At 38.5% G+C, this 26,982-nt stretch overlaps 1 protein-coding gene across 3 annotated transcripts in view; it reads right to left on the minus strand.

Moving 5' to 3' along the window:
* Positions 1 to 964: 964 nt before the first annotated feature.
* The window catches only part of LOC5577221 (neuroligin-4, X-linked), a 101,635-nt gene continuing 75,617 nt past the window's right edge, over positions 965 to 26,982 (minus strand). Inside the window, exons 4-10 of one of the 3 annotated variants that reach the window (XM_021849357.1) lie at positions 10,007 to 10,159; positions 9,454 to 9,931; positions 9,052 to 9,219; positions 8,774 to 8,963; positions 3,406 to 3,554; positions 3,080 to 3,336; positions 965 to 3,016 (exon numbers count right to left, since the gene is read on the minus strand). In XM_021849357.1, coding sequence (XP_021705049.1) covers positions 1,377 to 3,016; positions 3,080 to 3,336; positions 3,406 to 3,554; positions 8,774 to 8,963; positions 9,052 to 9,219; positions 9,454 to 9,931; positions 10,007 to 10,159 — 3,035 coding nt within the window. In that variant the 3' untranslated portion in view covers positions 965 to 1,376. Of the gene's footprint in view, positions 3,337 to 3,405; positions 3,555 to 8,773; positions 8,964 to 9,051; positions 9,220 to 9,453; positions 9,932 to 10,006; positions 10,160 to 26,982 lie in introns of all 3 variants that reach the window. The other 2 variants (XM_021849356.1, XM_001656274.2) reach the window with 2 other exon arrangements.

Raw genomic sequence — 26,982 nt, forward strand, 5'->3', positions numbered from 1 at the left:
ACGCTGCGTCCTAATCGATGTTCTAGAAGGAATTTATCGATATTGCTTTGAGGTGACGATGACATGGGTCATCGCTTCTGTTGTTCTTATGGGAAAATGATTGCAGTTAATAATTGTGAAGTGGATGCACTTTACCGGGTATGTTAATTTATGTGACGCAGGGTTTCTGTCTGTGGGAAAGCTACAAGTATTTGAACATGGGAATGTTCATGGGAATGTTTCATGTTTTTAACGCTATTGAGGATAATGACTGAACTTGAGATGGGTTCAGGGTAAATGAGAATGGTTTTGACTTTATAGGGATATCTGTCAACTTTCATCTTAATGGCTCATCTAATATGCTACACGTTTTCAAATCGAACGCCTCAGTAATTAGTTATTGATTTATATCCCGTCACAAATTCTTCAGCAGTGCTCATTTAACTTCTAAACAGGCGACATTGCTGCACATGTCGCGAAAGATAGCACGCACAAATCATGGCTACTATGTTTTACTGCATATATGCAGTGATGCCTGCAGAGCAGCCCAATAATTATAACCAAAGTTTTACAACTCATTCAAAAATCAATAATTAATTACTGAGGCGTCCGATGTAAAAACGGTCTTCGGCAAAGCTGTAGCTGATTATTGTTTTTCATAGTATAAACGTAGTTCTAATCTCCAAGAGCATATGGGCAAACACTATGACCGATTGAATGAATTGGTTGCTTTTCCCATAATAATTCCCATATAAACTTGAAAGGGCTTGTGCAGTCTCAGTTTTCATGCAAATGAGCTCACATTTCAGGAGAACACTCAGAATTTGATCTAGAATCGAATAAGCGGTGTGGAGCAAAAACAATTTTTTGAACCACTCTAATAAATATAATTATCATGAATGAAGGTTTCGAGTACACTTATTAATTGGGAAATACTTTCATTAAGGTGTGTTCACAATTCCAGTAGATCAATAAAACAGCGGTATGAGCTACTGTTAGCTATAAAACTTCATTACGAGTTAATTTATTCGACTGCTTTCAAGTACACTTCCGAACGTTTGTGTGCTTGTGCATGAGTGTTTGTGTTATGTTTACAACTTTATAAAAGTAATCATTTTGATAGTCGCTAGCCGACATCAAAACAAACCTAACTTCACACTTCTCAATTGTGCGTACCCTCGTTGCTCCTGACAGCTGTTTACAACTAAATTATACAGTTAAAATAAATATTTGATCGGAATTATCGTGACATGGAGACATGGAAGGGGTTTTTTGTCGATAAATACATAAATACTATGCAGTGTGTGTGAAAAACCACGGTTGGTGCGTTCTGAGGGTGTTAACATGGCGAGTGCCATCGGACTCGACAGTTGTATGTATGTAGGACCGAAGTATGATTACAGCATCTTAATTGTTCCGGTGCTGCCGGATGTGGTGTCAGTGGCTGATGAATCGGAACTCATCTCTCGATGCATAATGCTGCTGCCTGACCGAGTAATCGGCAAACGTGGCGTGGAACCATACGTCGATGCTTGCTGAAGCTCTGCTCTACTCTCGGTTCGATTCAATTCTTTCGGTGGAGAGGACTTGAACGATGTAGGGGGTTTTATCGTACTTGGCGGTTTGATGTAACTGTAATGACTTTCTGGTTTGTGTTCTATACAAATGATGTCGACCGCTGGTTCTTCGGTTGACGTGGTCTGTTCTGTTTCTGCCGAGTTTTGCCGTGACATAGTCATGTAAGTGTTTTCATGATGCTTGGGAAGTAATGGTCCAACATGGAGTGTGTTCAACGTGATTGGAGGCTCTTCTTCAATTGGTGGTTCTTCAGCCATCACGGGTGGCGAGCTGAGGAAATTATTACTTGTTCTATTTTTCGAAGACCTTCGACCCAATGTCGATGAAATACGAGGAGGAGGAGCTGGCACCAATCGAGAGCTGTCTCTCCGCAAACTGTGAGAGTTGGCGAGGAGGAAGGCTTGCGGTGGTAAGGATCTTCGTTTCATTGAAGCTGTTATGCCTGCGACTCCATTCGGGTAATCAGGTAGCACTTTGGGAAAGTTTCTTCGTTGAATGACTTTGAGTGCCTCTTCTGGCGAGAGAGGGTCTTTTTCTTCACTTTTATCTCGAGACGTGACATTTATGTCACCAGGTTCGATAAAACTGGTAATTTCTTCGTTTTGATATGGGTAATTATTATAAATTGGATTCGCATCAGATTTGAAATGTTTCGGTTCGACTTTGTAGTCACAATCGTTGTATGAATATGATGATCCAGAACTAGAACACTGCTGTCGGATGTCGGAATCACACGGTGAATCTTGGCTGACACTTTCACTATAGTCCTCTGGGGAAGCACACTCAAATGACTTGGCTTTCGTTATCTCGATTGGTTCTTGTCGCAAAACACTGTTGCTTCGAGCCTGTGGCGTGGCATCAATTGCGACACTCACTTTTTGTGGCAAAGGAAGATTATCTCTATTGCATGAACCATTTCCATCGCATTCAATTTGTTTCGTACAAACTGTTCCATAGTCCTGGGAAATCCAATCACACACCTTCGTATGGGGATCCATTGTCTCGCCACTAAACTGCCTTGGTAAGGTGAAATTGTTTGCCTTTGCTACCGGTTCATATGGGTTTGACTTTCGCATCAAGTCTAAAATGTAACTATCCTCAGTATCATTGAGTTTCGATCGCTTTTCATTCATTGATGCAGCACTCTCGAGGATATTATCATCGAATTTGCGTTTCATCTTCCTGTTTCCAACATTACGTTTGATTATGTAGCCTACAATAACGAAAATATTGAATATCAAGAATACTATTGCCACCGTAATCAGTAACGTGAGAGAAGCCTCAGTTTTCATCATTTCCGAGTTTTCCATGTCTTTTTCGACATTTTCAGGTTTGGGTATTTCTTTAACTGGAGCTTCAGCGGGAATTCCTATCGAAGACGCCGGAGCATTGTACATCCCAGGATCCTTCATTCGGTGAACCAATGCTTTAAAAGAGTCTTCTGTGGGCTTTTCGATGTCTACTTTAATAGGAAACAAATTAATGTGACCAGTAACAAATTCTGGACTAGAAGTTGTCATACGTCTATCCGGTGGGCTGATCAGCTCTGAATATGGGGAGTACGGTTTTGACGTAGTAATCCTTTTCAACTCTTCCGGTAATTTTTGGTTCCAAAATTTCATGTACTGCTGTCGGTAATGCCGGCTCACAACAGGAGTCAAACCCATATGGAGAAAGCTTTGATTGACACTGTTGAACTCTGGCCAATCAACGTCATAGTATCGCCAATCTTCGGGGTTCATATTTAAGAACAAGTCTTTCCAAGGAGCTTTTGGGTTTCTGAAACGATTTAGAAATATATTGAAAATAATTCACTATCGGTGTTTTAAAGTGATCAGTATATCTTACCCAGTTTGAGCAAAGTTGGAAAAGTATTTCATCACGGCTTCGGAGAAAAGGCGCTCCCGTGCGTTGTAATGGGTTTGAAAGGGTCCAACCGGTCCAAGAGGAGCACCAAAAATGTAGGCCAAATCCTCGCCGACAACACTTTGGGAAAGCTGTTGAAAGAGACGAAATATGTAAGAGATTAGTTTGAGCTGTTATCCAAGAGCCATATGGCGAAGGCAAATTAATTACTCTTATCCTTAAAAATTCAGATATTATGAAACTGATTTCAGATTTCAGGTTGAATCCTTTAAATTCGTACGTAGGAATATCAACTCATTGCCTTTGGAATAAGACATAGAGTTTGACTTTAAATCACAGAGATACGAACAAAACACTTTTGTATGTTTTTAGGGGTTATATCTATGTTTTTAAATATAGTGAGACATCGATAGCCGTAGCGGCCCAGTTAGCCGTAGCAGTAAACGCGCAGCTATTCAGCATGACCATGCTGAGGGTCGTGGGTTCGAATCCCACTGGTCGAGGATCTTTTCGTAAAGGCAATTTTCTCGATTCCCAGGGCATTGAAGTATCTTCGTACCTGCCACACGATATAAACATGCAAAAATGGTCAAATAAAGCTCTCAGTTAATAACTGTGGAAGTGCTCATAAGAACACTAAACTGAGAAGCAGGCTTTGTCCCAGTTGGGACGTAACGCCAGAAAGAAGAAGAAGAAGAAGGGGCATCGAACAGTTTCAAAAACCTGTCTTGTAGAGAATTGTCACTGTGTGGGATTCACTTGCATGCCTATCCCACTAAATACTAGTCCTGACTTTCGACGGTTCCCCTCAGAATCCACTATATGCACGGTTAAAATGTGTTTCTAAAACCACGAATATTATTCATGAAATCATGAATACCCATATTCATGGCACTCTTTTCCATAGAAAATCAGACCATGAATATTGATATTCATGATTAATTCATGATTCCGGGAACAGATTTCTTTTCCATGTGTGGCTTCTTCGGGGGGACTGTGCATCTGCAAAATATTGAATAAAGTAATGGATAAAAAACATGTCCAAAGTGAAAAACAGAGTCTAAAAAGATTGGACAATACTAATAATGAACAACTCTTATGTTTCGTTTACATTTTCCATGTAAAAACTATCATAAAACATGATATGATGATTTTCACATTTTTTATGGGCCATACTGTATTTTCTTATCTACCACACGATATATGTTCAAGTGTACAAAGAAAGCTCTCAGTGCTCACAAGAATACTAAGCTGAGAAGCAAGCTTTATTTCAATCGAGACGTTAAGCCATAAAGAAAGGTGATGGCCCATTTCGCATAAAGACGTTTCGCATAAGGACGTTTGGCATAATGGACATTTGGCATAACGAGACAGACATGCCTTATTTGAATGCTACCTGTTCTTGTACGACACTTTATGCAAAACGTCCTTATGCGATACGTTTTTATGCGAAATGGGTCACCCCCAGAAAAAAAAATAAAGAGAGACGAACAAAGCAGAAAATCATCCTCTATTCAAGGTTTATACTACTTACCAATAACAATAACACTGCGGAACACATTTTTTTCTCAAGCACCAAAATACCTGTTTTTATTTACATAAAAGTTTTTAAGATAATCAAAATTTTTCCAGGTAATAATTTTTAAATCGCCCAAAAATACTAGAGATGGTCGGGTCTCGGGTTTTCAAACCCGAAACCCGACCCGAACCCGAACCCGACGGGTTCGGGTCGGGTTCGGGTTTGAATTTTTTTATTTTTTCGGGTTCGGGTTCGGGTCGGGTTTGAAAGCTAAAAAATTATCGGGTACGGGTCGGGTTCGGGCTTGAAAAAAGTCGGGTTTAGTCGGGTTTGGGTCGGGTTTGGTGAGAATTGTTCACAAAGAAACAACCTTAAAGCTGCCCTATGCATCAGAAACGATGAATTTATCATCTTTTCGAACTCGGGTTCTATTCGGGTTTTTCTTAGAAAACATTTTCGGGTTTCGGGTTGGGTTCGGGTTCGAACAGTGAAAATTTTTCGGGTTCGGGTCGGGTCCGGGTTTGCTTTTTAATTTTTGTCTCGGGTTCGGGTCGGGTCCGGGTTTGAAGGAATAAAATAAGACGGGTACGGGTCGGGTTCGGGTTTGAAAAATGTGAAACCCGACCATCTCTAAAAAATACCTACCAAAAATCGTCCAAATTAATTCTTGGGTGACCTTAAATAATTCAGTAGGATATTTTTTTATTATCCTGGTTATTTATATAAAATTATGCCATGTATGTTACCAACATTTTTTTATTAAAAGAGCTGCGGTAAAACACGGCATATGTGGTGATTTTGTCGAGATGAAAAGTGAATCTTATGCTACGTATGTGGAACTCCAGGAAAGAAATCTGTAAATTGCCCGAAATGTTCGGTGAATTCTTCATTTTAATGTTAATTTCACCGAAAAAAGCAGATGAAATCATCTACAAAATTGCACAAATTCACCCGAGATCGTCTCACCAGGTGATGTTAGGACACTAGAGTGAGAGAATGCCAAAGGGGTGAAAATGCCCCTTTTAAAGATATGGGCCTACTCTACAGAGGTTTGAGCCGACATGAAGCCATTCCATGAAAAACTTATTTAGTGGGTCACTGAATTCCGTGGAAATAAGCTATTTTGTTCCTTACCTGAAATAAAGATACACGTGTTTTTGGATTCTTTTGATAAGGGTGACCACTTCCGAAATAGGGTGACCAGAAAAATCGCGGTTTAGCTAAATTTTTATTTTTTAAAAAATCATGACTTATGAACCGCTGGACCAATTTTCAATTTTCTTGGACGAAATGAAAGCTAAAGATTTTGACTTTTCAAAAATATAAAATTTCACAAAAATTGTTTATTTTTACATGAGGAAAAATAAAAAAAATCCGTTTTTTTCGTGTTTTGAAGGCCTCGGGAAAAAAAGGCTATTGCTGTTTTTATTTTTTCTTGAAAGTTCAGAAAATTTTACGTTTACTGTTAAATTTTCAGCGATGTTTGTTTTTTTTTTAGTTTTTGAGATATAGTTTTTGAATATAAAAAATCAGGTTTTTTTTTTCATCGGCAAACACTGTAGGTCTCAGCGCATTAGATTTTTTTATAATAACAAGATCATAACTTTTGAACAGCTCAACCGAATTCGAATCATTTTTAATGTAATGAAAACTTAAAATATTAACCTTTCAGAAAAAAATTAAAACTTTGAAAAAAAAATTATTTATAGAAATTTGAAATTTTTTTGTATAAACAATTGTTTTCAGTTTTATTTATTATTTTGAAAAGTTGAAATCATAAGCTTTCATTCTATGAAAAAGATTGGAAATCGGTCAAGCTGTTTAAAAGTTATGATTTTTTTTTTAATTAAAAATCTAATGCGCTGAGACCTACAGTGTGTGCCGATAAAAAATGGCTAATAAATAAATTTTCAAAAAATATATATCTCGAAAACTGAAAATTTGACAGTAAACGTACAATTTTCTGAACCTTCAAGAAAAATGAGAACAGCAATAGCCCCTTTTGTCCCGAGGCCTTCAAAACACGAAAAAAACAAAAAAAAAAATGACAACTACTGAAAGCTAAACATTACATATACTTTGCAATTGGATTGAATGGACAAATTGATGTGAAGTTTTGCGAAAAAGTTACACGTCTTCTCAGTGAAAATTGAACTCACGACTCCCTGATCTCTAGTTAGGGCGCGTTACCCCTACGCCATGACAGAACGTTTGAGAACGTCGCGACCCATTGGAAGCCCACACATCGTTTTTCGCAAAACTTCACATAAATCTGTCTATTTAATTCAATTGCAAAGTATATGTAATGTTTAGTTTTTTGGTACTTGTCAAACTTCCACTCGGCTGGTCAGCCGTAAGCCACGAATCATAATTAAAAACAAGTATGTAAATTTTTGATTTTTTTTTTCATGTATAAAAACAATTTTTTGTGAAATTTCATATTTTTCTTGAAAAGAATCTTTAGCTTTCATTTCGTCTAAGAAAATTGAAAATCGGTCGAGCGGTTCAAAAGTCATAATTTTTTAACAAATATTTTTTTTTGCGTAATCGCGATTTTTCTGGTCACTCTATTTAGGAAATGATCTCCCTAATCAAAAAATCCAAAAATACGTGTATCATTTAAGGAACAAAATAGCAAATTTTCACGAAATTCGGTGACCCACTAGATCGGTTTTTCATGGAATGGCTGCACAGCAAAACCTACTCCTCCATCAAGGAATTCATGAAAAATACTTTTAAACCACTTGACGAATTGTTTCAGGAGTTTTTGCATAGACTCATTCAAAACACGATAGCATTTTTTTTTAATTCTGTGAAGTATTTGTCTACAAATTTAATACTGTGGTTGGGATACACCGGCCTTAAATCATCCAAAAATTATTTTTGTGACAACTTTTATGCATGGATAATGTAGAAAACATCTTAACTGTGGATTCTAGGCGAAAAAAACGGCATTTGGCTAGTGTCCGGCTTTTGAAGCGTCCGGCAATTAGATGCAGCACGGTATATTGCAAATGTTCAATTGTATTTCCGTCTGCTGATTTACCACACACTAAGTTTAGTAATTTAGTAAAAGTTTGGTAATCCGAACTAACGTAATTTTATATTACCTTACTGTTCAGCCTTCTTTTACCGAGTGGTTATAGTCCGCGGCTACAAAGCAAAGCCATGCTGGAGGTTCTCGGTTGGCCCAGAATTTTTTCGTAATAGAAATTTTCTTGACTTCCCTGGTCAAGAGTATCATCGTACCTGCCAGGTTAGGTGACAAAACGTCGAAAGACGAAACGTCGAAAGGACAAAGAGTCGAAAAGAGGGAAATGATTTTTTTTTGTGGAATGATGATTCTCTTCCAAAAGAATAAATAATTCATTACATGCGAATCGCGCATTTCATGGGACACGATGTAAAAAACTAAATCAAGAAACAATCCCATATCGCTGTAAACATTTTACTGCCTTTGCCATTTTGTCCATTCGACGTTTTGGCGATTTCGACGTTTTGGGATTCGAAGTTTTGGCATTTGACGTTTTTTTTCGAAATTTTGTCCCTAAGCCTCATTGAACATTAAGCTGAGAAGCCGGTTCTGTCCCAGTGAAGACGTAATGCCCAGAAGAAAAAGAACTGTTCAGCTGATACTTTTTCTGTAGCATCTTCACCGATTGGAAAATAGTTTAAAGTTTGAAACAGTTTGATTGTTACAATATGTTGCAAAATCTGACATCAAATAAATATTCCTAACTACTGAACCCATTTCGTAAGTTAAATCATGATAAATGTAGCTAGAAATCGACAAGATATTCCCGCCATAGAACAAATGCAATCTGCACTCACCCGTCCGTACTCGCCGGCCTCACTATTATGACCGAACACGTACATGTAGCATTTTGGATTAACTTTTGCCAGATAGAGCCCGGTCTGGAGCATTGGGGCGGCAACTCGGGCATCAGATAAAATGTCCAACAAGGTGTCACGGTGGATGTCTGCCAGCGATTTGTTCGGATCAGTAAGGATACCGGTGTACCTGTGGGCGAAACGAGGACGATAACAGTTCCATCCAGCGCACGAATGGCGATTGAATTTATTGCAAATTGCGCGGTGTATAAACTTACTCATTAAGCGTTGCGGCGAGCGCCAGGTCAGGACGGATCTCGAAGCGGTTCTGCATGTAGAACCGCAGCAGATTGTCGCGTTCATTTTCGAGCAGCCCGTACGTCAGAGCGACAGCGTTCAGGATGTTGTACGATTCCAGCTCAGTCATCCCGTAAAGTAGGTCGTACCTGTTGTGAAATATGGCAATATTATAGAGCTGAGCAAAAGGGTGGCCCAAATCTGTACTTGATATCTCTTGATTAGTTCTTCATCATCCGTGTTAACAAAACCTAATTTGGATATGCGTGTCCAATCTTCAATGTGATTGCAATTGTTCATCAAACGCTATTTTGAGATATCGTACAGATTTGAAACACCCTACCACCCATGCAGAAAACGCTATCATAAATTATTGAAATTACCCACTAAATATGTCGCTATACTGCCCCATCACTTTGTGCGGTGTGTTTGGAATCACCAATCCATCTACTATCGGTCCGAAACGAGTGGAAAATTGTGGCGAGGCAATTTTCACATTCAATATCTCACTGTAGCGTTTCCGTCGCAGGCAAGTAGCGACTTCATCGTTATCACCGTTTAGCGGACAATTGAGTCCCTGTAGAACCTGCATGGTCGATTGCAAGGGGTGCTGAGTCAAGGCCCAATCCGACAGGGCTGACCCGGACAGTAAAATTGCCCGATGGAACAATCCTTTGGCAACAGGTGAAACCATCAGGAAGTTTACACAAGCAGCACCCGTTCCATGTCCCATCACTGTTACCAACTTGTTGTCTCCGCCAAATGCACCGATGTTTTCCTTTATCCATTGCAGAGCAGCTATCTGATCCAGTAAACCAAAATTGCTGGTAGTGTGGTCGCTAATGCCTGGCTTCATGAAACCTGCGCATAAATTTCCATTGATAGAAAGAACACAATCAATTTACATTGAATTTTCAATTGATAAAATTCATTTACCTAGAATTCCGAGACGAAAATTGAGCGTTACTACGATTACCCTCCCGTAACTGGCAAGGATCGATCCATCATACGGATTGCCACTGTTCCACTCATATGACTCACCATGTATGTACACAATTACCGGATATTTTGCTTGCGGTCCAATTCCATCTGAAACAGGAGGAGAAACAAATTAATTATGCATGGATCAACGCGCATTGATTAAAATAACGTTCCAAAATGATTGCAATGCTCAATGATGAAGTCGCTGCTGGCGTGATTAAAATTATCGATGTCGTCGTGAATGCTGTGAAATGCAAAAACAAAAACTCTGAGCCCGTCAGATCTCTTGATTTCACTGTTTCCGAAAATCAATTACAGCGATTCCTCCATGTGGTACTGAAATTTATATCGTGTTCATAGAATTCGTGTAAAATAAGTAACCATAGCATACTGATCGTCTATAAATTACGTAATGGCTTAGATGGATTAGCTCAAGTATCCATACAAAATTATGAACAACTTAAATAATGTAGGTATGCTCCCGGGTAATCAGTTCCAACATGGTATACCACACAGCTAAGAATGATGGGGACGCGTGGTAATTCACGTGTCTTAAGGGGAACCAATTATGTAAAGTTCTAACTCCATGACTAACAGTTACCGTTTATGCGATTCACCGATTGACATGGAATACTCGGTGAAGCCTTGTATGGAGAGATAGCTGTTTAATTCCGCCTCTGCATTCTTGGAAAAGTTTATGCCATTGGACAGAATGAATCTGTGTTAAACGTCACGTCACAAAATAAAGCATACTCTCTCCAAAAAATTGCCTTTATAGACTAATCCAATTGCCTGCGTAGTAGTGCAATGCTGACAAAATTTCCTTTGTTTGCTGTGAGAACTGTCACAACATTGCTTTTGTTTGCTGTGAGAAAAACAGAATGGCTGCTGAGCATTTACTTCCTTGTTGGACTGACTTTGAGCGACAGCTGAAAAGACGTTAATCAAACATCGATACAGTTTCATTCTGAGGAAATCGAGTTGTGTAAGATTAATCGCGCGTTTGTGTTCGTGGTATTTTGCTTGTAGACCTCTATACGCTAGGGCAATACAAATCACAAAGAGTTTGAACATCTCCCATATCTCATATAGTCATTTGACGTAATAGTCGTTTGGCATGGCAGCTGTTTGGCATATTGGTCGTTAGGCATAATTTGAAACGGAAGCAGTGATACAGTACTGTCAGGGACCATAAGATGCGTTATAAAATCAAGAAATCATAATATTTATTTATTTGTTTCTAACCTTCATCGGACGTAAAATCCTTATGAAGCCTGGCAGGGAAAAGCCTGTATGAGCTGACCGCATCGTTTGATTTGCTGTAATAGGCATAAAAACCCCACATCTTTTAAAGAGAAAAAAATACAAATACATCATAAAACTAAGAACAAATAATTTACAGCACAACAAACAAATAGTTCTTAAATTCTAACAGTAATCATAATTACCAGGGTTGTTAACGTTAATCGACGATAAACGCCGTTAACGTTGACGTTGCTCTGGGTCAACGACAACGTCGTTGCGTTAATTTCCATGGTTGTTAGCGTCAACGTTGACATGTTTGCGTTGAATCAACGTCAACGATCACAGCTAACCAAAGCGTTGATCTTATGTTCCGAACAGGTTCCCCGTGAATGTTTCGAAACATCAATAAACAACACGTTTCTATGCTGATACCCCGTATCCATGGAAAATTGATTTAAAAAATCTAAGTTCACAGTGCAGAGAAATTATTTGGCACCCAACAGCCAGCCTCTTTGACCATCAGTTATGATTGCTTGGAAGAACTATTCCAAATTTCAAAGATTTCCTAGCAATTTTGTAATCGTCGTATGACCTCTCGCCGTTCCACCAACCTACAGCAATGAGCTGAAATCGTTACCAGAGAGTGGCTTCCTTTGCCTTCAGCCAGCACACGGCGTTTTTTTGTCTACCCTTCCAACAACCAAGATATTTTTGAGTGACCGCCCCCAGATTGACCCGATTATTCATTTTCAAATACAGGTAATAGAGCAGATTTTCCCACTTCCGAGACTGTGCACCTCTACTGTAAACATCATTTTCCCACCAAATCCGACTGAAAGAAAGTCAGTTAATATTCCATGAAGATCATGCATTTATTTTCTTCTATAAATCGTTTCTGAACATGGCATGTGTCAGTGTCTAAGTTGAAACCGTTGAAACTGCCCACACAATTTGTAGTTATCTTGTTCTAATGCTAGTAATGAATTGTTCATTCGTTATTATTATGTGAACTGAATCATTTTCTGGTTTTCTACATTTACTTTTTTTCTTAATCTATCGAATAAGACAACTAGGTTTTTAAATATTAGAAACTCAAAATCGTTAACGTTAGAAATAACGAAGTCGTTGACGTTAAATCAACGCTGTACGTTAACGTTATCGTTAAATCGTATTTCAACGCATGCTTCGTTAATCGTTACAGGTTAACGTCAACGAATTAAAGAAACGGTGTGAATCGTTGATTAACGTTATTAACAACCCTGATAATTACGCAATACAAAAATAAAAACATTGTAAATCGATGATTTTTTCGGTGCAGTAGAATTCGTTAACGGTCTATTTCCCAAAGCCTTCTTTATAAGGACTGTTCATTTTATAAAGTGGACACCTTGTTTATGCTATATCTTTTTTATTTATTGATGAAATCGTAAACGGTTTTCTGTGTCTCGTTCAACTATTATTCTACAATGTTATGAAAATACAGAAACTTACAAAATGCTTTCGGTTGAAGAACTAAATAGTTTTTGCAAAAACTCCTAAGAAAAAGTGTTCGTCAAGTTTAAGCATTATTTTTCACATGAAAAAAATTCTAAATTTAATGAACAAATTGTATGTTGGTATCCTTTACTATTCAACTTAAGGTAGAGCTTTTAAAAACATCAATAATATTCCATCAGTTCCTGACGCTGAGTCACTTTAGTGATCTATTCCTAATGGTCAAATTTGCTGATACACCATCTTTTTACTACCAGCAAAAAAGTAAAGTAATAAGCGTGTTCAAAACTGGTTTAGATTACTAAAGAAACTATATATGTATAAAAAAAAGCAAAATCTTGGGTTTTAACCGCATTCTTGAGTACCAAATTTACTCTTTATGGTCGTTTTATTGAAAAATCCCATACTTTTAAAATTATATGCGCATGTTTATCGATCTAGAGCAAACTGTAAGCGTTTTTCTCAAAATATTTTGATAGGTAGTCTCAGAATAACACATTCTGAAAATAATACATGCAAAATAAATTTGATTTAATTCAAGCAGTGTTCCCAATCTTGGTGGTTGTCATTGTGCTTTGAGTGGTCTTCTGAAAATATTTTTTTTGTTTTTCTATTGTGCTTAAAATATGACGTGGGGACTAAATCAGCAACTCTATGAAGGCGTAAGTTATTTTTATTATAAATACTATATTATTACTTCCGTCTGGACGTACTTTAAACCTTAAAATTCTACTCATATCAGTTCCATTTAAATTAAAGATATTTTTCTTTAAAAAAAAATGATAAAAAATGATTTTATGATATCTGCAAAATTGATTCTCCAAAAATAACTTGATATTTTTTAGCAAGCTTCTAATTGATGATGCTTTCTAAGTACAACCATTTTTTGAAAATAAAAAATATAAATTGTCGAATTTTCCTGCCGATTTTTAATAATCCTTGATTTTGATAACCTCCAAAAATCGACCGTTCTAAACGTTGTGCCTTATTAAGGTGAAATCATATTATTTTGGTAACTTTTTTATTACCACAGCATTGTACAATATTAGTCGAACGATGTACAGAAAACCGATTTCGATTTCATTGATAAATTAAAAAGATATTGCATGTCCAAAGTGTCCACTTTATAAAATGAACAGTCCTTAAACATTCAGCAGAAGCGTTGAAGTCGAACAACTCGTACACTCCGTTAAACGTTGCTGACATAAATCTTATAGGATCATGTGAGCCATAGCCTGTGTTTCTGGATTCCAACATTAGGAAACCACGTTGTCGTAGCACCCACGTTGGAGTATATATATATATTGATGCGGTTCAGTATTTCAGGAGAGTCCAACTCTCCCAACAAGTTTTTTGCAATGAATACAGCCTGTGAATTACTCCTTCTTTGCTCTCGATTCCCAGCAATCTACAGCGGTCTTCGTACCTTGGCAGATTCGTATGATCATGCCTTGGAAGGCTACGTAGGGCGTATCTCACAAAATTTCGTTGTACAGCTTCGATCCATGAGATCCATGTTGATTGATACGGGCACCATACAATAACATTCGATTCCAGAATAAACCGAACAAGTGCACAATACAGAGACCATAAACACAGAGGGTCGCGAAACTCGTCAGCTATTTTAAACATAAACCCGAGCTGCCGATTAGCTCTGGAGATCATATCGTTATAGTGCACCCGAAAGGTTAAGGCAGTATCTAAAGTTACGCTTAAGTCACGAACCTCGGTTACACGTGTTAGAGGTTGATCAGCGATGGAATAGTCAAAAGTGATGGGCGTTCGCTTACGATGGAACGATATAACATGGCATTTTTGTAGACTCACTCTTAACAAGCTACTGTTGCACCAGTCGACGAAGTGACTGTTGAAGATGAAGACAGTCTTGGAGACGGTTGATAACCACTTATAACTTCACATCATCTGCATAGAACAAACGGCATCCGGGTGGTAGCACACTAGAAAGCTCATTGGTGAATATGGAGAACAGCAGAGGACCCAAGTTACTCGCTTGTGGCACTTGTGGATAAATTGGAAAACGGATCGGATGAGTCTAATCTAATTTTTACTGTGAGTTGACTATCCGTGAAATATGATTTGAACCAGTGAACGAGATCACGTGAGACGCCAAGTTTCTCAAGCCGAGCGAGTAGTATCCCATGGTCCAAGCGATCGAAGGCGGATTTCAAGTCCGTATATACTGCATCTATTTGCGACCCAGAGTCCAAATTACATAAGCAGAATGAAACAAACTGGACATGATTTGTGACAGTTGATCTTTTAGGAAAAAATCCATGTTGATCTGGGGTGATGTAGTTTTTGCAAGAAGCAAACAACATATCGATCATGATAATCTCAAAAATCTTGGAGCAGGCACACAGTGATGTTATACCGCGGTAATTTTCAACATTGCGCTAGTCATCCTTTTTGTGCACTGGAAACATTTCAGACGACTTACAACTGGTAGGAAATTTGCCCTGTCACAACGAAGCATTGAATATCGATGTCAACCGTTGGATCAAGGCATCGCTGCACTTCTTGAAAAAGCATGACGGAATTCCGTCTGGGCTGACGTATGAAAGCTTAAGGGGCCTATTTTGTAAATCGACCAGATTCATATGACACGTCTATATTTATTGTCGATCCAAGCAAGCATGCATATTTCAGATGTCACCCATCGACTCCCATAGTAATCCAGTCACATGGAGTGATAACTGTCGAAAAATTCGAGTGACAGAGCTGAGTCGAGCGAATTTTTCGGTCGACAGTGACTCCGGTTGAGTCATTTTGATCGACTCGACTTATAAAATAGACCCCTAAGCTTCAAGATTGCAGTCTGCACATGTTCGGTCGTTATTTGGAACCGTTCCATTTGGGAAAAAAACGGTGTATCTCTGCATGCCATTTCAATCTATGCGGCGGAAGATACGAATTTATTGAACGCACTTTTGAAATGGGACGCAAACAGGTTACATTTTTCCCTTGCAGAGCTTCCTACTTCGGGTTTCAAATGCATTTCAACGGGTAAGCCTTTTTCTTTGCGTTTTGAGTTGACAAACTTCCAAAATTGCTTAGGATTTCTTCGCAGATTTTGTTGTGTTCGTTGAGTATATCGCTTGTAGAGAAACCGACTGTAAATCCGATACTGATAGCTTGGTTGAAAAACTAACGGGACACTGATTCATACGGTATTGGCGTTGTTTGATCTAACCTGCTTCAATCGTCGCAAGTGAGAACTCCCCCATGGAGCTTTTGAGGATGGTCTACGTGAAGGAATGCGATCAGCTATGGCACTGCGTAATTCGCGGGAAAAAATCTGAACCGCTTCAATATGATCTGCATCCAACGTGGAAAGAGGATCGATGATTTCTGATAAGGTGTAATTTCCTAGTGAAGTCTCATTCACTAGGGCATGATCCAAAAGGCGGTTGTTCCTATTAAATATTGTGTTGATTTGTGTCAACCCGTGGAGATTGAAGCCATGAAGAAGCGAAGCGCAAGCTTGAGAAATGTGCGACTGAAATACGTCAACTTTAGGAGGATCGTCAGTGTGTAAATACCAAACAAAGCCCGATTGATTATAGTCATCGAGCAGAATAGCGTGATCGTTGGCTTGGCAATGAGACAGAACGGCTGCAATAGATTCAACATGATTGTCAACACTGTCCAGATCTGATTTGCGATCTGGTGGCAAGTATATAACCCCTACGCTCATTGATAAATTCGTAAATTTCAGCTTGACCCAAAGTTGCTCAAGAAAATCAACAATTGATGTTGAGTCAGCTGCGCTATTAATGTGACGTGCAACAGCGATTAAAACTCCTCCACCACGAGAATTACGACTGTTTCGAGCATTACGATCGTTTCGAAATATAGTATATGCATCCCCGAAGATCTGCGTCGAAAGAATTGGGTCGGAAAGCCACGTTTCAGTTAAAACGATTACATCGTAATTGGTTGCGGACATGGCTACAAATACATCGTCGATTTTCGTGCGCAAGCCTCGTACGTTCTTGTAGTACACGGTTGATTTCGCATTATCAGAATTTGTTCGATTGATCAGAGAAATATTAGCTGATCCCGACGTCGAAACAGAATGAATGCAAGTTTTCGTATTCTGGGCAGTGCATTCCGGAATAATTGCTGTAGATGAGGAGCGCGGACATTGGCCCCGGGTTGTTGAGGAGCGATGCGTAGATGTATAGACGATTCGGTTCGGAATAGCATTAGAATCTTGTACCATTGATGTGCTGACATTCGGAAGGCTTTCAAGCAGAGGATATTCCGTGTGAAATGTGTACAGGAGGTTGTCAAAATAACTGGGACAGGCAAAAATTGGGCCAACTTTGGAATACTGTAACTTTGACAAAAATTGACCGATTTCAATTCTTTAAGAAGTAATGGACGGGTCAACTAATCTAGTTTTGAGATGAATCCACGGAGATGAACTATGACCACCGGATACCGGTGATAATCCGGATTTCCGGAAGCATGTCTTATGCAGTAAAATTATGACATGTTTTTAGTAAAGGTCTCGGCTAAAAATTCAAAATTTTACTACACATGGAGATAGAAGATCAAATTCTGAAGCGATTGGTGCGCCAAGTATTAAGATCGATCCAGAAACAACCAAGATATGGCCATTTCCCCGGAATCGGTGCCGGTAGTGGATCCGAATTGGGATCAAACAATTTATTCACTCAAAATATGTCGCGCAATATTGTTTTCTCCCTAGCTTATCATAAGATATCCTATTATAAATTAAAAAAGAGTCTTGTACAGATTTGGCCACTCATGGCGCCGCCAAGTGCCCCGAGGGAACCTTGCATAGGGGACATTTCGATTTTGACACCAAAGCATATTATGCGACGGCTCATTCTTCATGTCTTGTCATAAATAGGGCAACTGTAGAGTCAAAACGGATAGTTGACTACAGTGACTACTTCCGGGACCACCGGATGTTCCAGAGGGAACCTGTAATTAGGGACAATTGAAATTGAACTCCAATACATATCGTGCGATGGTTCATTTTTCATGTCTTGTGCTAAATAGGGCTATTGTAAACCTTAAGTGGATATTTGACTACAGTGGCCACTTTTGTGACCACCGGATATCCCTGAAGGAGGCTGTGATGTCCCCAATGACAGATTCCTCCGGGAAATTCCGGTGGCCACTGTAGTCAAATATCCACTTAAGGTCTACAATAGCCCTATTTAGCACGAGACATAAAAAATGAACCGTCGCACGATATGTATTGGAGTTCAATTTCAATTTTCCCTAATTACAGGTTCCCTCTGGAACATCCGGTGGTTTCAAAAGTGGCCACAATATTTAAATATACACATTGAGTCTACAGTTGCCCTATTTACGACAAGACATGAAGAACGAACTGTCGCATGATATGTTTTGGTGTAAAAATCGAAATGTCCCCAATGATAGGTTACTTAGGGAACTATAGGAGGTCCCCAAAGTGGCCATTCTAGTTAAATATCCATTTTCGGTCTAAAATTGATCTATTCATGACTAGACATGAAGAATGAGCCGTTGCACGATGAGTATTGGAGCTCAATTCCAATTGTCCCCGATCATAGGTTCCCTAGGAGACACCCGGAGGTCCCAAAAATGGCCAATTCAACTAAATTCCCATTTTGAGTCCACAGTTACTTTATTTACGACATGGCATGAAGAAAGAGCCGTCGCATGATATGTTTTGGTGTAAGAACAGAAATGTCCCCAATGACAGGTTCCTCCGGGAAATTCCGGTGGTCCCAAAAGTGGCCACTGTAGTCAATTATCCATTTTAGGTCTACATTAGCCCTATTTAGCACGAGACATGAAAAATGAACCGTCACACGATATGTATTGGAGTTCAATTTCAATTGTCCCTAATTACAGGTTCCCTCGGGGACATCCGGTGGTCCCGGAAGTAGTCACTGTAGTCAACTATCCGTTTTGAGTCTACAGTTGCCCTATTTACGACAAGACATGCAGAATGAGCCGTCGCATAATATGCTTTGGTGTCAAAATCGAAATGTCCCCTATGCAAGGTTCCCCCGGGGCACTTGGCGGCGCCATGAGTGGCCAAATCTGTACAAGACTCTTTCTCAATTTATAATAGGGTATTTTATGATAAGCTAGGGAGAAAACAATATTGCGCGACATATTTTGAGTGAATAAATTGTTTGATCCCAATTCGGATCCACTACCGGCACCGATTCCGGGGAAATGGCCATATCTTGGTTGTTTCTGGATCGATCTTAATACTTGGCGCACCAATTGCTTCAGAATTTGATCTTCTATCTTAATGTGTAATAAAATTTTGAATTTTTAGCCGAGACCTTTGTTAAAAACATGTCATAATTTTACTGCATAAGACATGCTTCCGGAAATCCGGATTATCACCGGTATCCGGTGGTCATAGTTCATCTCCGTGGATGCACCTCAAAACTAGATTAGTTGACCCGTCCATTACTTCTTAATGAATTGAAATCGGTCAATTTTTGTCAAAGTTACAGCATTCCAAAGTTAGCCCAATTTTTGCCTGTCCCAGTTATTTTGACAACCCCCTGTACTTGCCTGTGATTAACGGTTGGAACACCTCGACACCATCCTCGACCACAGAGCCAGAACGACTATGAAGGCGGGAACAACCAGGGAGCACGACTGGGTCGGGAGGACTAAGGGCTTCCATGATGCTACAGGCAGTGCGTTATGGGTTGAAAACGGAAGCAAGTACCTACATGTGGATCTGAAGATAATGACATTATCGACCACCCCCGCTGGATTGGCTGTTGCTCGCAGTAATTCGTAAGGCGGCATCCACAAATTACGTAACGCTCTAGGGGGAGGGGGGGAGTAGGCTCAAGCGTTACGGTCCATACAAAAATTTGAAATTTTTCATACAAAAAGCGTTACGGAGGGGGGGGGAGGGGGTCAAAAATTTCAAATTTTAGCGTTACGTAATAAATGGATGCCGCCTAACACACGGCGATTGCTGTTTAAAGAGTTGTCGAAGAAGATGTTGTCAGGCCACGTGTTCATAGATAAAGCAATTTCGTTAAGCGCCTTGCTCAGACCCACATTGAAGGTAACAAGAGATAATGTTGCTGTTGAACAAGTCTTACAACTTTCGGTTGTGCGTCAGTGCCCATATCCATACATTCTCTCACTAGGTTGACGATGTCGGTTTCGGAAGTGCTCGGATGGAAGGCCGTAACATAAATCCACAGCAGATCCTCGGGGGTGCAATCGTCTTAACAAGTTCGTAAGACAATTTTCGAGAATCCTGTGTGTTAAATTATGTTGGTCCCAAACAGAACTGAGAAGCGTGTTCAACCGCAAAACGAGAATGACTCGCCCGAACGTGTGACTGCAAAAACAAAATGAGCGAAGACGTATTTTTTTTTGCATTGAATTCATTTTCATTTTTGTCAAATTTTTACTTGGTAATTGTTTTCCTAGGCTAAGAAATTGACCGAGAGGTCCTTCAGCTTTGTGTTTGGATTTGTTTCTTTTAAAGTGTTCAGGTTATTAGCATAGCATAGCATAGACTGACTGTACATGTCAATGGTTGCTACTCCGTGATTGATCCGAACCGGTAAGAATTGCACTTCGATCCAAATGAATAAGGGATGGGATTTTCCGCATATTCTCGAAGTGCAATTTTAGCAGCTCTCATATTATTGATCAATAACGGCGCTGGCCAAGTCCTTACAGTCAGTTGGGAAGGGTAAGGAACGTTATTGTGTAATGATCGTTGCTTCGAAAGACCGAGAATACCTCTGCATCTCCACAATCATCACGGGACAGGTGTGGTTAGTGAGGGAGGAAAAAGATCTGGGAGTCACCTTTGGTCGGTGATGCGATCCATGGATTAGGATGGAAAATACGAAACTTAAAACTAGTGTTGCATTTTTGTATCGCAGTAAAAATATATTGAAAGAAATTATAAAAAAGTCGACATTCATAATATCGAACTTTTCAAAAGTTATTTTTAGTAATGACGAAGACAGAAAGGATTGTGTATTTTAAAAGTGTATGTATCAGAAATAAGGGAATTGTCGACACATGTAATGACGAACCATTCAAAGTATGTTTTAAAATTAAAATAAAAAAAAAAGTTACTTTGCAACAAAAAAAATGTCTTACGTCGACATTTATAATGTCGAACTATTCTAAGGTTATTTCGACCAATGACGAAAACATAATGGTATATTAAGTTTAAATGAAGCGCGAAAAAGTCGACACTTGTAGTGACGAACCATTCATAGCTTGTTTGAAAATAAAATAAAAGCTACTTATGAGGGATTCCACGGAGGCATGCAAGTCGATTCTGATCGACCATTTCAAAAATATCTGAAACTTTGCACAGTTTTTCAGTTCCATCTAAATCGTCATTTTCCGATATCAAATCTTCAAGTTGAGTCACGACTAACTTTTCAAAAGGGTGTATGTGAAAATGGTTCAAAAATATTCAAAAAGCTTCACAGCAAAAACGGTTCGTTCGATTGTTAGACAACTAAAGAAACAAAGTTAGACAACTAAATAAAGATTCCAAAAAAAATACACACAGTAAAAAAAATTTTTTTTTTGCATTAAAAAACATCATTTTTGTCACAAAAACTCAAATATCTCAAAACCCTATCGGAATACCAACGTAATTTTTTGAGGGAAAACGGTCTATTATATTAGCTATCTACCATAAAAATTTGGTGATGGTAAGCCAATAAACAAAAAAGTTATGACATTTCAAATATTTCACAAATTTGACACTTAGTGAAAAAAAAAATTATTTTTCATTGTTAATTTTTTTTAGGACCGCAGTTTGTTGCTGAATTTTTTGTTAAGGGTACCACATGAGGTTAACAAGTTGTTTTCATGATATTTTATTTAATTATTCATAACTATTATAGCATCTATTAGAAAGTTAGACGCGATCCAGTGTTGTGATCTAAAGTCTTGATAGTGTCATATTTTTTATTGTACGTAACTGAAGAAAAATTCTCTCAATAGTGTTGAAACCTTTTGATAAAAGAAACCTATAAGAAATCTAATATTCAAGAAAAAAGCTACAAAAAAAGTTTTCTATACAGGTATACGACTAGTTTACCTACAAAAAGTTTACCTCGTAGAGAACAAGGCGGGTCTATACCCAGGTGATCTAGTATACGTAAAGCAGGTCGGTTTTCTCGGCGCTGGTTTTCTCCACAAAGTTAAAATTTGATTACACCTGGGTATAGACCCGCCTTGGTAGAGAATAGACTTTGTTAATCATATTTGGGAGAAAGCGAGTAACTTCAACAACATCAAAAACATGATAGGTACATACCATGAACATACTCACGAAAAAGCTAAAAATATACTACCACTATGGTTATAAAAGATTTAATTGTAAAATTTTTCTTCAGTCAAGCAAACGACACCAAACTAGTCAGTAAAAACTTAAAAGTGATTTTGTTTATTAAAATCTAACGAGCAACATGAGTAGTCGCTTTCTCAACTGTTGCAGGCCGTTTGCAGAAAAAAAAAGTGTTCGAAAGAGCTACGAAATCTCACCGAAAGCACCATAGATAAACTGAAAGCGGCTGGTTATGCTCCAATGTCTACATTGAATACAAATTTACGCATTTGTACGTCCTGCCGTTTAAACGTTGACAAACGGGCAATCTGTACATCATCGGTGGATCAGGTTGCAGGAAGTTCGAAAACAACAACAACTGAGGAATTACTAGATGCACCGACAACAACTGAGGAGTTACCAGAAGTACCCAGTGCAGATAGTCTTGCCACGGTACCATCAGCGACATCTGTTTCAACAAATCAATCAGAAGATGAGTGCATCCAGATGGTCAACATCGAACGCTTCAACGAAGGGATAGCTGGAATAAAAGTGACTCCGATTAAATGGACGAAGATGGGTTACGTCAATTATCCCGAGAAAAAATACCGTGAAATCAACGAAGCTGTACGAAGAAACCTCTTCAAATTAAAACCTGAGGATGTGGAAAATACAGACTACGATGAGGTAATTATGAATATGAAGGAAAGGTTCTCGAATCTAGCCACGACAAGGAAAGAAAAATTATTGATTTTGTCGATGCTGCCAAGCTCGTGGTCTATTCAAGACGCCATTGATGAGTTCAAAACCAATAGAAATACAGCAAAAGAGGCAAAACAATTCAAAAATAACTGTCTTGCAACCAGAAATGCTAGGTCGAGTACTTCATTAACAGATGAGACAAAAGAAAAAATAATTCAATATTTTGAAGACGATGAAGTAAGTAGAGCATTGCCTGGCCAAAAAGATTATGTATCTGTTTAAAAAAGATGGAAAGCGTCAAGCAATCCAAAAACGATTAATGATGACTACTTTGAAAGAAGCGTATACACGCTTCAAGGAAATTAACGAAAATATTAAGGTAGGTTTTTCCTCATTTGAAAGCCTTCGTCCAAGGCAATGCAAGCTTCTATCCAATTCAGGAACACATAATGTTTGTGTGTGCACAACACACGAAAATATTAACCTAATCTTACATAGTTTGAAAAGAATCAATTTATCAAAGGATATTAAAATGTTAACTGGTAGTCTTTTGTGTGAAAATACAACATCAAATTGCTATCTACGATCTTGTTCGGATTGTCCAGATTCTTCATCATTGGAAAATACTTTATTCGCTGAGTTTGAAGAAAATTATATTGATCAGTTATCATTTGAGCAATGGGTGACCACGGATAGGTGTGACCTAGAAACTATTGTAAAACCTGTAGATGAGTTTGTGTCATTTTTTTGCTTGAAATTAGAAAGTTTAATTCCTCACGACTTTATTGAAACAGAGCAATCCCGCTTTTTAAAAAATACGAAAAATACATTACAAGATGGTAAATTTTTAGTCATTGGTGATTTTTCTGAAAACTATAGCTTTGTATTGCAAGATGAAGTACAGTCCCATCACTGGAACGTACAACAAGCTACAATTCATCCATTCGTTATTTATTTCAATGGAAGTACGCAAATTGAACATTTTAGTTTTATTGTAATTTCCGAAGATTTAAGACACGACTCAGTATCTGTAAATTTGTTCATTGCCAAAATGATTAACTTTTTACGCGTTGATAAGGATAAAGAAATCAGAAAGATATATTTCATGTCTGATGGAGCAGCATCGCAGTACAAAAACCGTAAGAATTTTTCGAGCCTATGTCAATTTAAATCAAAGTACGGAATTGATGCAGAATGGCATTTCTTTGCTACGTCACATGGCAAAGGTCCTTGTGATGCTATTGGAGGAACCATAAAGCGCATGGCCACAAGAGCAAGTTTAGCCAAAGAACGTGAGCATCCAATTAAAACTGCAAAAGAACTATTTGATTGGGCGAATCGCAGAAAAGAAGAAGATTTAACAAAATTATCATTTTGTTTTACTACTACTGAAGAGTACGAATTAACGGCATCAGAGCTCAGCGAGCAATATAATAACGCGAAAACGATCCAAGGAACCCAAAAATTTCACTGTTTCATTCCATTGTCAGAAAATAAAATTAAAGCAAAACTATACTCGAACTGTACTGATAATGATGCAAAAGTGTTCGATATTGTAAAAAAATTGAATAACAATAAATAAATAAATAAGTATTAATAAAATGTTTTCATGATCTCATAACGCATACCCAAATCCAAAACTTTTAAAGTTTATATATAACATTTAGAAACTCATCGATCATACTCTAAAAAAAAATATCCTGGTAAAAAAAAATATTTTCGTGTAATCTGTTAATTCATTTTAATTTATACATATATACATATACATATACATAATATTTATACATATAATATACATAATACTAATGAATACATGAAAACGACTTGTTTAATTCACGCAAGGCCCTTAACAATAAAATCAGCAACAAACTGCGGTTCCCGTAATAATTTACACCGAAAAAAAAATTTTTTTTTTCTACTAAATGTGAAAATTGTGACATGTTTGAAATGTCATAACTTTTGTTTATTGGTTTACCATCACCAAATTTTTATGGTAGATAGCTAATATAATGGACCGTTTTCCCTCAAAATATTACGTTGGTATTCCGATAGGGTTTTGAGATATTTGAGTTTTTGTGTCAAAAATTATGTTTTTTAATGCAAAAAAATTTTTATTTTACTGTGTGTATTTTTTTTTGGAATCTTTATTTAGTTGTCTAACTTTGTTTCTTTAGTTGTCTAACAATCGAACGAACCGTTTTTGCTGTGAAGCTTTTTGAATATTTTTGAACCATTTTCACATACACCCTTTTGAAAAGTTAGTCGTGACTCAACTTGAAGATTTGATATCGGAAAATGACGATTTAGATGGAACTGGAAAACTGTGCAAAGTTTCAGCTCAATAGAAAAAAATGAATTAAAAAATTTACCAAATTTTGGTGCTGTTGCTTGGAATCACTCTTATTGCAACGGTAAAAAAGAACTATCATAAGCATGAAACGATCTCACCAGTACTTCATCCTCGGCTGAGCACGAAGCTTTTCGCACTTGATCAACATGAACCGAACACGATTGGTCTTGACTCCATTGCGCGTCCCACCGAAACATGCAACCGAATCAAAAGACCACGCATTCTGCTCTGGCCTTTGCAAAGCACTGGGCAAACGAACGAAGCCAGCGAACATAGGTTATTGTGGTTTTACCCTTATTTCTTGTTCAGCCGTATGGGCTCTAGAAGTTTTAAAAGCAAAATTTGATAACCTAACTACTATTTACAAGTCCACTTACAAAAATTTGATAACCTAGGGGGGGACGAGGTCCCGGATGTCCTGCTGGCCAGATTGTTGGCAATAAGCCCTGTATCTATCGATCGAGTCACCAAAGCGTTCATCGAGTGTTTTTTATCTCGTTCAGACGGTAGACCTCAGTTGTTCTCATTCTCGGAGGACTGTTGAGGATCATCCGGAGGAATTTGTTCTGAGTCCTTTGGAGCCTCAGATGGCGTGTTTTGGCGCAACTCTCCCAGATTGGTACGCCATATTCAATAACTGGAAGAATGACCTGTTTGTAAACAGCAAGCATGTTCTTCATAGACAAGGTTGACTTTCGGTTGATCAGTGGGTATAGTGCTTTGCGCAAGATGTTGCATTTGGTGACCGGGGAAGAGGGTGACCTGAGTCTTCGCCGAGTTGATACAGATCTTCCAGCTGTTCAAATAATCTGACAAGATATTCAGGTCTCTCTGAAGTCGAGATGTTAAGGTGATTATCAAACGAAGCCAAACTTTGAATTTTCAAGTGCACAAGACGAGAGAATCTGACAGCAGTTCGCGTTGAAAACCAATCAAATTGCTTGCTTGCTGGTGGTGACCAATGGGATAGATTTTCAACGCGAAGCGCTATTTGGTTCTCAAGTCTTGTGCTGTTGAAAATTTGAGGTGTGGCTTCGTTCTATAACCACCTTAAAGCTCTCGTGTATCTACCGAGGTAGACGCTGAGGTGTTGTCAGCGAATAGCGATAGAGAGCCACCTTCAGGGAGCTGAATCATGTCTGAGGTGAACAGGTTGTACAGTAGGGGACGTAAAATACTTCCCTGTGGAACACCTGCGGGGATGTTGAGTGGTCTGAGTTGAATCCATTGAGTGAAACCCTGATCGTCCTGTCAAATAGATAGTTTTTTTAAGGTTTTCACCAAATAGGTGGGAAGATTGTATCGGTGCAGCTTGTACACCAGGCCATCATGCCAGACGTTGTCGAATGCTTTTTCAACATGGCAGAGGATTTGGCAAGGGACTTGTTCCGCCTGAGAATGTTGGATACTCGAGTCAATTGGTGCACGATTGAACGACCGCGTCGAAAGCCAAACTGTTCCTCGAGTAAGATGCCGAAACCAGTCGTTTGTTGATCGTTTTTTCAAAAAGCTTTGATAACCCTGAGAGAAGACTGATGGGGCGATAGCTTTTGGAGGAAGAAAGATCCTGCCCAGGTTCCCTAATGGGGATGACTTTTATTGACTTCCACGGCAAGGGGAAGTAGCTAAGTTGGATGTTGATAGAACTGGAGACTTAATTGCTTGAGCTCCATGTTCAGGATGTTGTCGAAACCTGAGGCCTTCAAGTTTTTGGATGTTTTGACATAGGCCAGCAATTCGTCAGCTGTGATCTTCAACTACTTCGAGAAGTCGTTGGGAGATCGGTGTAGGTTAGCTGCATGT

The sequence above is a fragment of the Aedes aegypti genome, chromosome 3, assembly GCF_002204515.2.
Source record: "Aedes aegypti strain LVP_AGWG chromosome 3, AaegL5.0 Primary Assembly, whole genome shotgun sequence".
Taxonomy (NCBI): Eukaryota; Metazoa; Arthropoda; class Insecta; order Diptera; family Culicidae; genus Aedes; species Aedes aegypti.